The sequence below is a fragment of the Hippocampus guttulatus genome, chromosome 1 (assembly GCF_054856545.1).
Source record: "Hippocampus guttulatus isolate MCC_2025c chromosome 1, RoL_Hgut_1.0, whole genome shotgun sequence".
Lineage (NCBI taxonomy): Eukaryota > Metazoa > Chordata > Actinopteri > Syngnathiformes > Syngnathidae > Hippocampus > Hippocampus guttulatus.
This window is the reverse complement of record NC_141261.1, coordinates 2,905,601-2,922,090: the sequence shown is the minus strand read 5'-3', so window position 1 is coordinate 2,922,090 and position 16,490 is coordinate 2,905,601. Positions and strand designations below refer to the sequence as shown.

Sequence of the window (16,490 nt, the reverse complement as noted above, 5' to 3'; positions counted from 1 at the left end):
ATATTACGAAAACTGTATTGAATATCCAAACATAGCTCTTGTTGGATGTCTGCGCCACCAGTGAAATGTTGAGATATAGTTTATATTTATTTTTCTGTGATCCTTCTTGTCTTTAGGCTTCATTGGAAAGATTACACTTCAGATCCCATTCTACCGTCCTCACAGTGACCCTTGGGTCATCTCCATGTCCCAACTCAACCTCATCATTGGTCCTGCCCATTTGCGGGAGTATGATGACGAGAAGGAGAAAGAGGAGCAGAGGGAGCGCAAGAAATATCTCCTCAAGAGTCTTGAGGAAAAATTCAAAGTAGGTTGATTGTGATTTTTGTTTTTATTTTTTTCTCCAAAACTTTGTTTTCTGGGGGAAATGTTCCAAAGTGATTTACTACATATTAATTTTTTAAATATATCTTCCTTCAGAGTGAGTGTGAACAAAAAGGAGAGTCTTACTGGTACACTGTGACTGCATCGGTGGTTACAAGGATTGTAGAAAACATTGAGGTACAGTAATCTGACACAATATCATCCTCAACCTGATATGTCAAACTACATACAGTGCGTTTTGTTTTATTTTACCTATTAAAAGAGCAGCAAGAGTTTTGGTATCGAGCTACATAAAATGTCAGTGTTTGATGAGTGTTTGCAAAAAAAAAAAAAGGAATCAATGAAGAAGTGATTTTATTTCTACTGCTTATTACTGCATTACTGCTCCGAGTAATGGTTGTCGTACCATTATACTACTTCTGATACTTGCTCATCTGGGTGCTTTCAGTGGTGTCTCAACAGAAATTGTACAGAGAGACCCCCCCACCCCCTCCATTTTTGTGATGCTTCTCAACCCCCCCCCCCAACACACTAGAGGTTTTTTTACTGGGCCTTGGAATGTGATCACCGGACCAGCACCACATTCTCTTGTTTCTTCAGAAAGTGAGATTGAAGTGTAGTGTCTCAAGTCAAGTGTGCAAAAAGCTGTAGACAGAGACCGCATCCCTGAGGAGTGCCCGTATACAGTCCAAGGGTGCTGGGTGGATTATGTCCAGTCTTGCAGCCAAATATAAGATTTTTCAGGTTCTGTTCATCTATTAAGTTGATGGTGTTGAATGCTTATCTAAAGTTCATTGGGAGACTCTTATTTTCTGATTTCTGATTAATTTGTTTAGCTGAACATCCAAGATGTGCACCTGAGATTTGAGGATGACACCTGCAATCCGGAGAAGCCCTTCTCCTTTGGAGTCTGCGTTAACAATATTTCTGCTCAGAATCCCGCTAAAGATTCGGCAAGTAGTCTTTGACTTCAAAGCTTGCTATCCATCCATCCTTCATTGCATTTTGTCTACCACTTGTCCTCAATTGTGTCGCGGATGAGCTAGAGCCAATCCCAACTGACTTTCGATATGAGTTGGTGCACAGTTAGCTGGTTGGAAATTGCAGGACACACAACCTTCATACTCATTTTACATCTCGGGACAACTTAGAGTCTTCATTGAACCCAACAAGCATATTTTATTAATCCACAAGTAGATGAATCCACGGGCACCAAACTGCAAGTGTGTGATGTAAACATGCAAACTCTAATTTGCTAACCACTTAGTCATCGTACCACACGTAGATAGATATAAAATGCTCATAAGTTCTGCAGTTTGTCTTCCGGACGATAACCATTTTAGAAACGGCTTTGTGTCCCAAATTGAACAACAGCTTTTATTACTAGTGTGTTTTCCCTTTCCATAGGCCTGCAACCTATTTCGACAGAAGCAGCTGGAGATTGAAGATTTTAGAATCTACTGGGATACAGAATGTGAAATGCTGGCAAAACTCCCTGTGAATCAGATCCAGGTCAGATTTCATAGTTAAAACACATGGTTTTTGTTTTCTGCGTTGAATTCATTTGAATCCTGAACCCTCTGATGGGAGCTGTTGGTAATGAAGCGGGTTAAAAATTGTCAGCTGTTGGCTTTGGTTGGCACCATGCCAGAGATTAAGGTTTATTCACTAAGCAGATTTACACCGTTTTGTGTCTGTTTGAGGTTCCCAGATCTGTGTTTGCTCTTAGTCTTATTCTGTAGCTAACCATGCAGGAAACAGAAAAAGTAATTTTGAAGTTTTTAGATTAATAATTGAGTTGTAGAAAGATAAGAGAGACATTCTTGTTATCTTCTCAAACTAAATTGCTGGCTTCCTTCATTTCACTCCCCTTCAAAACATTGTTGAGATCATTTAATTTATTTATAGATTAACTTTTAACTTTTATACATTAAATTTAGTACGCTATTTTTTACTTTCTCGAGGCATTGAATTGATCCCAGTTGGACTGCTCTGGTTGTCTTAGAAGGTGTCTATTTTTTTGACACATTTATTTTCATGTTGGTTGTGATGGTCGTATTTCTTGACCTAAGCCACAGGTGTCTAAGTCAAGGCCCGGGGGCCAGATCTGGCACGCCACATCATTTTATGTGGCCTGCGAAAGCAAATCAAGCATGTCAAGTTCCATGATGCTTGCTAAAGTACAAACCAAAATTTGAAATTGTCACATGTAATCCACAATAACAGTCATTATTCTTGACATATGATTTTAAAACTAGTTATTCATCAATTTGTTATGTGCTGTGTATGTAAAATGTGGAGGGGATTAAACATTTGTATGGTTTCCTAAAATTCATAACGGCCCTCCTAGGGCAACCGTAACGACAATGTGACCGACGACAAAAGTGAGTTTGACACCCCTGACCTCAGCATTTTATAGGTGGTACTCAGTGTATAAAGTCTGAGAGCTACTTGTGTAAGACCTTACATTTATATTTTTTTATTTTGATTTTTTGACAATCATCACTTCCACAACTCACTTTTTTTCATGTGTTAATTTTTGTTTTGTCAATGTGTAGGAAGCTATGACCCAGTGTATGAAGACATGGGAGCACCAGTATATCTTTGAACCAGTGTGTGCCTCCGTATTGCTCCGAAGAAATGCCTCCAAGGAGCCTCTGCGGTTCCGACATACTCCACGGATTCAAGGCCACATTCAGCTCGAGACCATGTCCCTACGCTTATCTCAGGTCTGTATCATTACACGACCGTGGTGTATGTGCTACACATACTTTACTTGCACACACTTACTTTCTACTAGCGGCGTGTGTGTCACCAATCAAAGACTATTTCACACGTCCCTCCGTGTTTTAAAGTGGAACGTATTCAATTTGGTTTGATGCACTCGGATCTTTTAAATCAAAACCAAGTTTCAAATCGGTATTTGTCACACCCCTACCTGCTACTCTATATACAGAATGTCAGGCATAGGAATGAGTTTAAAGAGGTTTTATTTTTACTTGTTCTTGTACGTTGAGACTTTTTTTTTTGTCGTGTTTAACGATTTGAATGTTTTACTTTGGCATTGAATGTGTGTCCTCTTAGGTTCAATACCAACAAGTCATGGCATTCCTCAAAGAACTGTACCGCCGGGAACGGGAAATGCTTTATCGAAAATGGAGACCCAATTGCTCCGTCTCTGGAAAGTACGACTCAGTGCTGAGGCTTGGCATCAAATCAGCTTTGCAAATATACTGTACATTCTGAAATGTGTTTACGCATTTAACATTTTCTCCTAGCTGCAGACAATGGTGGTTGTTTGCCATTGAGGCAAACCTAAGTGAGATCAGGGAACAGCGGCGTCGGGGAAGTTGGACCTTTGCCCTCCAACGGGCACGAGATGCCCAAACGTACACCAGTCTGTACTTCAGAAAACTCAAAGGAATACCACTAAGCCCCCAAGAAGAGGTACTATACAATAACCGACAGTGCTCTAAAATGTTTGCTTAGTATACACATTTACTGTAACTCCTGAAGAGAACATAGTAGAGTACAAACGTCAATTAGTGGTTGGGATATAGTTTGACGGGTGAGAAAGCAAATGCACGTATCTTGGAAAAACCATCAGTAGCTCATTAGTCAATCAGCTGTATTCCATTGTCTTAATTTACTTTGCAATGAAAGTAATTTAGATATCAACATCCAAGTGAGATCTTAAATTAGTGCTGTGACCTTTGTTAACTAGTCGTTCTTTGGAAGTGGCTCTTTTGGGATGAATGATGAGAAACGATTTGCGGCTCTGAGAGAGCCGTTTGTTTTTAGGAGTTTTTTTGGTCTGGTATTTGGTAATATTGAAACAATCTGATTAAATGTAGAATTGCAGATAAAAACACTTCTCCAAAATTTTGGGGTGGAATGTATTAGTGTATCTTGTGATAACATGACTCTGTACTGTACCTGCCACTGTAGCAGATGGAAAAAGTCCCTAAAAAAATCATTTCAAGTAAAAGTGGAAACCCTGAAATGTTATTAGTACTGGTGCTTTCAAAGGTTGTTCATATGTGACACGGCCGTTGCCCTTTTCTATTTTGTGTATGTACTTGTCTTTGTCGATTAGAGTGAGATAGAGCGCGTAGAAGAGGAGCAAACCTTGGAAGAGCTACAGAGTCTCAGAGAAATCGTCTATGACTGGTTTCGAAAACAGGAAGAGATTGTTGAGGTAAGATGAGATGACTGACATAAATAAAACACAAATGTAACGACATTTACATTTTCCTTTCAATTTTTAACCTTATAAACTTTTTCTTGTTATAGTTGAAATTATGGGTTTCTTTTTTTCCTTACACAGACTTTACGAGAGCCAAGCAGTGACCCCCAGCCTTGTTCACCCACTCCATCCATTCCCAAGAGTGGGAGCTCTGGTATGATCCAATACCTGCAATCTTGGTTTCCGGGCTGGGGCGGCTGGTATGGAGATTCCCTGGACCCAGACAGAGGTCCCGAAGTGCTTCTTCCAAGCCCATCCTCCTGGGATATTCTGGGTGAGATGCTTACCGGTATTTAGACATTGGCTTTTTAACTCATTCACTCCCAAGGACGTATTTAGATGTCTTTTCAGACTTCACACATTTAATCCCAGCTCCTCATTTTATATTGACTATTTCAGACCCTATTCAAGTACAGTCAATATAAAATGAGGAGCTGGGATTAAATGTGTGGCGTCTTAAAAGACATCTAAATACACCTTTGGGAGTGAATGAGTTAATACCTGTCAATGTGGCCGTGTCCACCGATAAAGGACATTTCTACGGTCAGCCAGTGAGAAAGAGGATGATGAGAAATATGAATCCATATAGTGCCCCATCTCTCATAGAACTGATCGCAAACTGAACATTACTACTGATTCTGATGTTATTTTGTTTTTCCAGCAGAAACAGATGACTTGTTTGACCCATTGGAGGACTCCCAGACTCTGAACACGTTTACCAGGCGAGATTACCTTTTTGCTCGGCTGGAGTTTTTACTGGAGAAAGGTGGAATTACGCTCTTCCATCAGGACACTAAAGACAAGATACTACATGAAAGTGGAGTCATCCAACTAGAGGTTTCCGGTAAGAGATAAATGGAAACGTCAAGTGATTACACTAAATTATTCTGTTCAGGCTTTTGTGCTTGCTTAGAGAGAAAGGCAGACTTCACCAGTCAATCACAAAGTGATTTAGAATTAGGTCATCGGGTGGGAATTGATCTGATGTCATCTTCAGGGTCCTTAACAATTTGATCCTAATATGTCTTAAGTATCTGATTGTCATGGATTTTCATTTGTTCTGTTTGTGACCGCTGCACATTTTGCGCATTCTCTTTGCAAGCCCGCCGAATGGTCAGGTATTGCTTGATTGTTGATGTTGCCGATTTGTAGAAGTCTTCTAAAATGTTGGACTTCTTGTCTCCATGTTGTGAAGGGTTTTTTTCTTTTACCAACAAAAGGATTCTAATGATCTTCTCCGTTTGTTGTTTTTTGCGGTCCCCTAGATAAAGCCTAATTGTTATTGACATTTGCATGCACAAACACGCACACACAAAATTTAAGTACTCTGGTACATGTCCTTCTGTGTACTGTCATGACTCTTCCACAGAGGTGAAGGTGGTTGTGGAGTCTTTGCCTCGCTCGGAGTCTTCCCTGCTGTCTGTAAAGCTAGGTGGTTTGTTCCTCAGAGACTTGACCACGCACGACACAGTCTTCCCTGTTCTGGTGTCTCCAAAAATGGTAAAAAAGTAACAACTGATGGAGGAAGCCTGCGTGTTTGTCAAAAATGTACTGTATATGTTTGGTGTGTTACATTGTTTTATTTATTGCAGGACAAGGTTGTCATTGCTGTTAACCAGACACCTGGGCAGCCGAGCAGCAATCCAGGTAAAGCCTTTGTTTTTGTAGAATTCGGTGCTCATGTTTGGTTCTTAGAATGAAATAATTAACTCAATGGACTGTATGGTGCAAGTGTTTGTATTTGTATTTTGGCAGCTTTTTGTTACCTATTTGATTTTGGGGCACTTTTAGATGTTTCTTCGATTACATTGTTCAGTTTATGCTATACTTTGATTTCAATGTTTTTTTTTCTTCTTTCTTCAGGGAGTGCAAGTGCAGAGAGCTTTTCATCACCAGTGTTTGAAATGCTTTATGAGCGTAACCCTGTGAGGTCTAAGTTTGAAAGACGACTGGAAGTGAACACTAGCCCACTGAATATCATCTACAACCCACAAGCAATCAAAAAAGTGACAGAATTCTTCTATAAAGGACGAGTTCATTCCTCAGGTAAGTCAGTGATACCCACATTTCAACATCTATACTTTTTTACTCTTACGTTGCAAAAAAAAAAAACACTTCTACTTTTACAAGTCTTTTCTTTTTTTAATACAAGTGAAAAGTGAGTGCTTTTGCCACCTCTGCTTGACAAGTCACAAGTGTGTTTATTCGTGCTTCATGCTTCAATGCAGATTTCAATCACTGGGTCAGGTCACAAGGGGTTGGGGTTTTAAACAGCCAGCCCTATTCCATAAAATGTATAATAGAAATGCGTTTTCTAACGCAAACACAACCTCAATGTTATTTTAACCAGGGCAAATTGTGTGAGAATTCCTTTTTTTCTTCATAGGTTTTGGCTATCAGTCAGAGTTGGAGCTGAAAGTGGCAGAGGCTGCCAGGAGGCAGTATGACAAGTTAAAAAGGCAGACAAAGGCGGAAATCCGACAAACGATCGATCAGCTTCTTGTTGGAGAATTTATTGTACGTCATATTCACTGCCAATGGATGTGACTCAAAAGGCAAATATTTCGTTTTAAAGTGTTGTTATGTCGTCTAGGAAAACAGTAAGCGTTGGACTATGAAACTGGACATCTGCGCACCACAGGTCATTTTCCCTGATGATTTCCAATCAGGAGATCCAATGTTAGTAATCGTTGATTTAGGCAGAATTTTGCTTACCAACTCTCAAGGTAAATGTCACCAGTCATTTTGATCACACTGTTACAAATGTTAAGTTTGTGTACTTATTCTTCTGGTTTACATTCCTAAATAATTTCATGTTTGTATATCTGTTCTTTGAAGATGACTCCAAAGACTGCAAAGCAACCCAGGCTGAAAGGGAAGACCTGAGTGATGAGGAGTACCAAACCCCCCTGGCCACTCCACCAGAGTCTCCACCTGAGCTTGACATGATGCCCTTGAAAGACTGGCTAAAATGTCCTGAACTTCCCAGCCTCAGATCACCTGAAAGTACAAAGGCCTATAGTCGAATGCTTTATGAAAGATACTCGTTGTCCTTTAAGGATCTACAGATAATGGTAGGTCGCTACAAGGACAATTGGAAAAACCTTTCAGAGAGCGAAGTAGGGCCGACTCACGTTGTGGAGAAATTCAATGTGTTGCTGCAACTAGAGCAGAGACTGCGTTACACGTCAGATCCCCAGCTCCCAGGGGCTGTGTTGTCAGGAACGCTGCCTGATCTGAAAGTCCATATCAACCTCGAAAAGATGACAGCTTTGAGGAGTTGTCTGGCTAGGCTAAGCAGTCCGGCTGGGAATCCAGACGAAGGCCAAGGTAAGGGGTCAAAGTCTCCCGACCCTCTTACTCTCCGCCATGAGAAAATCTTTCAAAGAGAGGACAGCTCCTGGAAGATCCAAGGGTCAGCCAAGAACTTGACGCAGAGCGTCATGACTTTAGAGCAGCACACGAGGGAAGTCCTGGTGGAATCCCGTCTCCTGTTGGCTGAATTCAAAATAAACTACATGCAGCTTGGCGTGGAGAGTGATGGCCGGTACATATCCGTTCTCAAGGTATTTGGAACAAATGCCCATTTTGTTAAGCGTCCTTATGATGCAGAGGTCTCTCTGACTGTCCACGGTCTTCTTCTTGTGGACACCCTACAAACCTATGGCGCAGACTTCGACCTACTCGTGTCGTCCCATAAAAATCTCAGTTTTGATGTCCCAACTGGCAGTCTTCAAGAGAGCCAACCATCTTCCCCAATGTCATATGAAAGCAGATCTTCAGAGCATCAGAGTCATCAGACTGAGTCATGTTTGCGCACTGATAGAATCGCTGCCCTGAGTTCCTTTCTCAAGGATCAAGAGGCCCTAATTAAACTTGAGTACCAGTTTGTGAGCTCAGACTGCCCTTCCATGAACCTGGACAGCTCCTTTCAGGTGATAAGCATGCAGGTCAATAACTTGGACATCATTCTAAACCCTGAGACCATGGTGGAACTCCTTAAGTTCCTTCAAAAATCTTTTCCCAAGGATGAAAACACATGGACATCACCATTGCAGCAACCTGCAACGCAAGCCTACACTGAGGAAGAAGATGGAACTTTTCAGTCAACCTATGACCAGAACAAGGAGCTTACAGTAGAGATTCATCGACTTAACCTCCTTCTCCTTCGAACTGTGTCCACGGGCACTGTCTTGGGCGCCGAGAAGAAAGGCTTGAAGATTGCCACCGCCAGCATCACCAGCACCAAGGTTAATGTTTCCTTAGGCACTCGAATGGACATTAATGGGTCACTCGGTGCCATTCAGTTGGTCGACTTGACCCAGGAAGGAGGCCGGAGCCAGTTTGTAGTGAGCATTGGCAATGACGAAGACTCTTCAACTGATGAAGTTCTAACTTTGCTTGCTGACAAAGAACTTTCTCCTTCAGAAGCTTTGAATTTCCGCCTTCTAGAGAATTCCCAAGGGGACTGCTCTTTAAATCTGCATATGGCATCTTTACACTACAACCATTCGGCCAAGTTCTTGACGGAGCTGAGTCTTTCTGCTAATGAGGTAGAGGACAATTTCCGCTCCATGTTGAAAAGTGCTGCAACCAAAGTGTCGACAGTTCTTGCCACAAAGACAGCCGAATACAGTGGCATGTTTTCACTCTTTGAGACTCCCTCGCGAAGAAGTCGAACTCAGAGTTGGTCTTATCCATTGGAGGATGAAGAGGATATTCCAATGGAGGAAAACGAACCCTCCTTAGACACGTTCTTTGTAAAGTTGACCCTAAATATAAACATTGAATCACCAGTAGTGTCCATTCCTCGCAAACCTGGACACCCTGAACTGCTGGTAGGGCACTTGGGTAGTATAACTATTCAGAATTTTATCGCTGGCCAACATTCTGAGGGGGAGAGACTCCAGGTGCTTGTCAAGGACATTCGGTTGTACTCACTTAACACGAGTCCTTTGGTTTTGAAGAAGATGCAAAGAAGCGGGAAAAATGGTAGCGTTTCACCATCCCATACCCGAAGCATCAGTCACGATGAACCGCAGTTCACACGTCATGACTTCTTTGAATACCTCAGCCAAGGAAAAGGTAACAACATTAATACTAAAATCTTCCAAGTAATCTTACTAATCTAGCATTTTTTTCCCTTCTCCAGCCTTCCATATATTGAAAGACACCACCATACAGTTTAGCCTGGAGAAGGCCCCCATCAATGATGATATATATACTTTTCTCACCTCCAAAGAGCCATGCAGGAGCACAGCGTTGCTGAGAGTCGAAGGAGAATTTGTCACACCTGTTCAGGTATATACTTGATTGAAAGAAAGTACCTTGAAGTTCGACCACAATCCATTTTGTAACGCAGTTCTACCTTTCATTGGCTTCCCACCGTGCTCAGTCACATTTGTCATTGATTCCGTTATTAATTGTCACCAGCATTAAACCTTTATTTACTGTACAGGCAATATTATGTTGACATTTCAACGTTGGCAATTATCATGCAAGAGTGAACGGACGTTAATCCGTCTCTTGCTCGTCCATTAGAAGCAATAAAACTCTTAAAACACCATTAATGACTCATTTTAAAACAAACGTGTCTGATTTCATTTTAGTATAAACAGAAATCAACCATTAATTTCATACAAACTGTCCCTGTATATAGCCAAATTGTCTCATCGGGGCATGCATAGTGTTTGAATTAATTTTCATCCAGTTGGATTATTGATATTAGAGCAATTTCATTGTGAATGGCATTGTGTCATGCAAAAAAAAAAAATCCAATTAATGTGAACTGATTTTGCATAGTTTTTAAGGCTTTTGAAAATATTGAATAAAAAATAAGAATTTCCATTTATGATAATATGATAATATGTACTATTTCTCTCTATTAAAATGTGACTCTTTGGTTGTAGGTGTTCCTTTGCAAGGCTGTGTATGAACAGGTCCTCCAGACACTGGATAATTTATTTCTGATCGAGGACCAACATGCCACTCCCAGTCAACCGCCAACACCCCCGCCACCAACTCCTTCCTCCACCAGACCTCACCGCTTTCCCGACCTCCACGGAGGACTCTTTGCAAAGGATCCTCCGTACATCAGTTTATCGCACTCATTACTCTCCTCTCCTTTGCCTCTACAGTCTCAAAAGTCGAGTCCTCACCCTCCTGCATTTACTCAGCTGAAAGTAACTGTTCATGTAGCAGAACTGCAGGTCCAACTCAGCGCTGACCTCACCCAGGGCTCCCAAGGCTTAATCAGTCTCCAGTTCCGCGACCTGGAGGGAGAGTTCACGAAAGAGCATCCACATTTATCAGAAGTCCAGCTCATTCTGCGTTCAGTGCTCATGGAGGATCTCTTGGAACAGAACCCTGAGCATAAACATCTTATGGTGTCTCGTGGAGCGCCGAAGCCTCTGACTTTCAATCCAAAAGAGTACCTCTCCCACAGCTGTCCATCTGCATCCAATGCCCAGTACCCAGATATGCCTCGTTCTCTTCCATCCCACATGGAAGAGGCCCAAAATGTCTTCCAACTCTATCAAAGGCATGCCGGCACGCCTTCAGCAAGCCATCGCAAATCTAAGAACGATCCAAACTGTCCCAGCACTCCACCACCCTCCCCTACTCAGCGTGAATCCTCCCCTCAGCCGACCTCCGAATTTGACGAGTCATTAGTCCACATCAACGTGCTGCTGGTCGACCAGAACCACCCAGAGTTCAAAAGCCGTTACGGCAGCGTCGGACGAAGCATCAATATCGACTTCAACTGCTTAGACGTATTAATCACATTGCAGACCTGGGTGGTCATCCTGGATTTCTTTGGAATTGGCTCCACGGCCCAAAATCATGCAATAAAGGTGCCTCCTAGTTCCCCTCATTGTGTGCCAGGACATCCTCTTGATGAGTCAGATATTGTCGAGCAGGACCCAAATGAGCTTGTCAACACCAAATTGGACCTTAAGGTATGTCGATAGAAGCCATTTACATTGGAATGACCTTGATATACAAATTACGTGAGTCAAAAGGGAGGAACTAGAGTGACATAATGAATAGTGTCAATTAGATTAATCCTCTATCAAAATGACCCAAACCGGTAGTTAACCATTAGTTAAAGGAGGCGGCACTTGCTGTATGCTGTAAGCCAAGTTATCTGATTGGCGGGGTAAAGTATGAATAAGTATCTACTAGTACTCTTATTTGTCGACATTTCATCGTTTGAAAGACTCTAATTCTAAATCAGTCACTGTCATTACCGGCTTTTATCCATGTATTTTTGAACATACCCACAACCCAAAACATGAAGAAAAGTACTCACTTACTTGAGCTTTGTATTTTTATTTTTCTAACCCCAAAGGCTCGTGAGTTAGTACTGCCATGGACTGATGTCCAACTTGCATGACCTAACTGTAGGTATTTGATTTTGTAGGTTCATTCCCTGTCTGTTGTATTGAACAAAGAAGGAAATGAGCTTGCGAGAGCCAGTGTGATAAAATTATCTTCGCATCTGGAAATGTTGGGTATGAAAAACTTCCTTCAAATTCATGTTGCAGACATGAACGCAAATTTAATGAAACACTTGGAATCCTGCTGTAGTGGGTTGATTTTTAATTCGATTCTTTAATGTTGTATTGCCTACATTTTAGAGAGCAACCTGGTATTGACCGGCAGTTTGGGAAGTTTGTCCCTCAGTGATCTAACCCCACATGGCGATCTCTACCGGGAGCGTTTCACCACATGTGGAGGGGAGGCCCTGATATTCAATATTCACAGGTACATGTCACAGTAGCACAAATTATATGTACAGTCATTGCATACTCGTTTTGGTTACTTTTGTATTTTGTTTCAGATATGGTATGCCAGATCCACACCTTGAGCGTGAATATGACATCAAGGTTTCTCTGCTGATGGCTTCAGTTCAGTATGTCCACACTCAGCGCTTCCAGGCTGAGGTGGTGGCCTTCATCCAACACTTCACACAGTTACAGGATGTGCTTGGCAGGCAAAGAGCTGCGATGGAAGGCCAAGTTGTAAGTAAAACGTATGGAGATATACAGTATATAAATTCATGAAACCATCAATTTTTTACCATCGTATTAGGTACGATGCAAATCAGTTTGTATCCTCGCCTTTGAAAACAACAAACAAAAAGCATAATCACACATCCTCTGTTCGGGATCATGGGTGAGCTGCAGCCAATACCGGCGAACTTTAGGCGAGATGTGGACTGGTCGGCAGTCAGTTCGTCACATGACACTTGGAGACAATACACCATTCACACTTCCAATTAAATCTATGGGTTTTGCAATATGGGAGGAAAACAGAGAAGCCAGAGTAAACCCAAGTAAGCATGGAGAGAGCATCAAACAGAAATGTCCAAAGCCCTTGACTGAGAGGCAGCCGTGCTAATTATTCGTGGGAATTTACCTGGTATGCATATTAATTTCAAAATGATCACTTTTGATCAAACATAGGATTACTGAGTTGCGTGAAAACACTGAAAACCCCCTGAATTTCTGCCTCGCCGGTGTCTTGTATCTCTTGCAGATACGGGACCACCCTCAACGGGCATCCAGGGTTCTGCTGGATATCGAAGCTGGCGCCCCAGTCATAATCATCCCCGAAAGCTCAACTTCAAAAAGGGTCATTGTAGCAAATCTTGGCCAGCTGAGGCTGCAGAACTGCTTCTTACCTGCTGGGGCCCATGGCACTTTCTCCGCTCGAGACAAGGTAGAGAAACTGACCATGGTACATGCCTTTTTCCCATATCTGGTGAGTCAGACTCTTAAATCGTTGATCCAAGCATTGACGCTTCACTCCAATTCTAACTCCAGACTGACCCCTACCATATTTTTGTTTTACTTTTTGAGTACAGTACTGTTTCTTTTTCCCGTCAGCAAACCCCAAACTGTTCGATGGCCTGTTTTTGTGTAAAACCTGCTCACCCTGTCATCTTTCTTTTGTGCATCCTGCATGTGTGTGTGCGTGTGTGTGTTTCAAACGTGAGTGTAGCGTGAATGCAAAATATCCGCTCTCGTGGGACTAATGAAGTTTGATCAGTACAATAAATCAACTTTTGATATTGTAACAGTATACGGGTTGTCCAGATTAGTACTGTATTACTGATTAGGGAGTTCAGAGTAAGGGTATTTCGCATTATTTGACATTCTAAATGACTTTAAATAGCGGTAGTTTGAAAAGACAAGTTCAAAGGCAAATGCTGTTAAAAGGAATTGGGGAAAAACTGTAGCAGACAAAAGCACATTTAGTACTGACGTTAGTGGTTAAAGTAGCTTGCAATTTCACTTCAGTTCGGGATGCGCAGTTATATTCCGGGTACGACAAGGTACTATTTCCAGTACTGTACCTGAGTAGCCAGTTTTCCCAGCACGTGGAGCCAATTCCATATGGGTGGTGTGTATTCGAGTTCGTCATAGCAGCATCATTGTTGTTTTAAATTCACCTGTTTATATCCTCCTCCAGCAAGACTGAAGAACATTTCCAGTGCGAGAACATAAAAGAATATTGTGCTGCCATCAAACTTCGTCACCTGCTTTTTTGTCCTTTTCTCCACATTCCCGCAAAATCCAGGCATATAGAGTACAACAGTAGAACATAATGCAAATAAAATAGCCATACCAAGGATGATTCCTTGAATATTTGCCGCAATATTCTTGGTGTATTTATCTTGAAAAACAATGTAGGTGAACTAAATTTCTATAACTATGGGTTCAGGATTTTACCTGCTTTACTAAGTTATAGGCACAACCACATAACCCAATTTGCATGATGATGGATTGTTTTACTGTTGTTTTCTCTTGAAAAAGGAGCCGTCAGAAAATGCAGAAGCATGGTCTTATGAGCAAAAATGGCATCAAACTTCCCCCAGCGGTGTCGGCTCCGGGACTAATGGCAGCGCACAGTCAGAAAGAGATCAGGAGGGGGGTAGTGGCCCTACCGCTTCAGGTAAGCATCCCTGGTTAGTTTGGAAAAAAGCGCATTCATGTATTTACTTTTGTCTTGATTGCCATTATAGGACCATTATGATAAATCTGACAAAACTTTTAATGTTCTTTTTTTTTTTTTTCATTGTGGGGTTTTTTGTTTTGGTCTTCAGAAGCCCATGTGTGTCTTTTGGATTGCATTGCTCTGGACCTGCAGCAGATGGATGTTTTTGCTGCAGAGCGTCTGCCGTGCCAAACATATGATAGAGGTTGTACTGCCTCTGACATCTCAGATGTTATTTTCCCATCCTACTCTGTACGTCGGATGGGAGGAAACCTCCTGAAAGACTGCTGTCGCCTCCTGCTTAAAGTTGAACGTAACCTGGACAGGTGATTTCTACTTCATTTCCCTCACTTTTTTTGTAAAATAAAGATTCATGTTATGACTATTTTTGGACATTGGTTGCAAATGGTAATCATTTTTATTGTGTTTTTTTCTTTTTTTTTAAACAGCTATCATGGCCAAAGTATCGAGCCAAGCTCTATCTATTTTAATGACTGGAATTGTCAATTTTTAAGAATATCACTGACATCTTTATCTGAAGATCTTAAACTGCAAAGCTGAATCTGACTATTTAATTTTTACTGCCTTGTTAATATCGGCTCACTGATTTCTGGGAGGGCTGTAATGCTGGTGCCACAATGTGTTTCAGCCTGATAACGCTGCGTTGCATGGCTTTGCCTGTTCCCATCATTGATATTGGTGCCCCTGGTATACTTGGCAACGCGGTTAGTAAAAGCTTGTCTAAATCCTGAACAGTAACTGATTTATCCCTGTGCTTTTTTTTTTTAAGTGAACTGAGCCATGCAGTCCCAGATATGACTATCTACGGCAGCCTGTCATCAGTACAGTGCTCGCTAGATCCAGAACACTACCAACTGATTCGAGGGCTGCTGGAGAACAATCTTGGAGAGCCTGTTGAAGAATTTCTGCGACCCTTCAACCTGCAGGACCCTAGTACCTATGTAAGACAGTAGAGTGACTTTTTGTCCTTAACAAAAAAAACTTTCAAATGATTATTTGTTTTTGGGTCGCATAATCAAGATTATCTTATCTAAATGTGGAATGACAGCAGAAAAGATGTGTGCAAGAGGACGAGGAGGGAACTAATCATAGATGGTGTTTCTCCTCAGACTGTGTTAAGTGGAGATGTCTTCACCAACTTGTCAATCCTGGTGGATATGATGGATGTCAGTCTGGAGCTCATGGACAGTAATAAATCACACAAGCGTTCACTAGCAAGGTTAGTCTTTACAGTTCTACTATTGCTCGTTTTAAAATATTTTTATATATATATATATATATATATACAGTATATGTATGTATGTGTGTGTGTGTGTGTGTGTGTGTGTGTGTGTGTGTGTGTGTGTGTGTGTGTGTGTGGATTTTTTATTATTTAAATTTTAATTCCCTCCCATGTCTCGTGAAAAATGTATCTTAATTTTATCAGCATTTTTGAAGAATTGTTTGGGTTTGGTCAAAAAAATATACCGGTAATATAAATTCTCTACCCAGTGCTTGTCAGTGTCCATCAACTGAATACTGATTTTCACTATTTGCGGGCTGGCTTGGTCGTTCTCCCCCACAAATAGCGGGCTCAACAGCACTTTTTTTTTTTAATGCCATCTTTAGTTGCTGTTGTTTTTTTGTCTTAGATTTAACTTCATGAAATCCAAGCTGCTATTTGAGAAGTTCTCCAATGGCTCCACATCAGTCAATCTTGTTTCTCACTCACTGCTTGCCTATGACAACCGGTGCACTGGGCAATACAAGAGCACTGGTGGTGCTGACGGCACCCGGCACAATGTATTTGACTGCATTCTCCAGCCTTCTAAAACTGGCACAAACCAAGCTTCTCTGCAACTGGAACTGCATTACAGGTACATAATTTTCTCCTAAATAAATTCGAACTGAAGTTAAT

At 41.5% G+C, this 16,490-nt stretch overlaps 1 protein-coding gene across 1 annotated transcript in view; it reads left to right on the top strand.

Annotated features, from left to right (window-relative positions):
* The window catches only part of vps13d (vacuolar protein sorting 13 homolog D), a 37,661-nt gene that overhangs the window by 1,591 nt on the left and 19,580 nt on the right, over positions 1 to 16,490 (top strand). Inside the window, exons 4-30 of the mRNA XM_086100013.1 lie at positions 117 to 307; positions 421 to 501; positions 1,161 to 1,277; positions 1,732 to 1,836; positions 2,883 to 3,053; positions 3,409 to 3,509; positions 3,603 to 3,771; positions 4,421 to 4,522; positions 4,652 to 4,844; positions 5,232 to 5,414; positions 5,940 to 6,070; positions 6,163 to 6,217; positions 6,434 to 6,616; positions 6,957 to 7,087; positions 7,164 to 7,296; positions 7,409 to 9,655; positions 9,723 to 9,871; positions 10,480 to 11,529; positions 11,994 to 12,084; positions 12,211 to 12,337; positions 12,414 to 12,594; positions 13,112 to 13,294; positions 14,392 to 14,530; positions 14,682 to 14,898; positions 15,363 to 15,534; positions 15,703 to 15,812; positions 16,225 to 16,449. Coding sequence (XP_085956139.1) covers positions 117 to 307; positions 421 to 501; positions 1,161 to 1,277; positions 1,732 to 1,836; positions 2,883 to 3,053; positions 3,409 to 3,509; positions 3,603 to 3,771; positions 4,421 to 4,522; positions 4,652 to 4,844; positions 5,232 to 5,414; positions 5,940 to 6,070; positions 6,163 to 6,217; positions 6,434 to 6,616; positions 6,957 to 7,087; positions 7,164 to 7,296; positions 7,409 to 9,655; positions 9,723 to 9,871; positions 10,480 to 11,529; positions 11,994 to 12,084; positions 12,211 to 12,337; positions 12,414 to 12,594; positions 13,112 to 13,294; positions 14,392 to 14,530; positions 14,682 to 14,898; positions 15,363 to 15,534; positions 15,703 to 15,812; positions 16,225 to 16,449 — 6,937 coding nt within the window. The remainder of the gene's footprint in view (positions 1 to 116; positions 308 to 420; positions 502 to 1,160; positions 1,278 to 1,731; positions 1,837 to 2,882; positions 3,054 to 3,408; positions 3,510 to 3,602; positions 3,772 to 4,420; positions 4,523 to 4,651; positions 4,845 to 5,231; positions 5,415 to 5,939; positions 6,071 to 6,162; positions 6,218 to 6,433; positions 6,617 to 6,956; positions 7,088 to 7,163; positions 7,297 to 7,408; positions 9,656 to 9,722; positions 9,872 to 10,479; positions 11,530 to 11,993; positions 12,085 to 12,210; positions 12,338 to 12,413; positions 12,595 to 13,111; positions 13,295 to 14,391; positions 14,531 to 14,681; positions 14,899 to 15,362; positions 15,535 to 15,702; positions 15,813 to 16,224; positions 16,450 to 16,490) is intronic.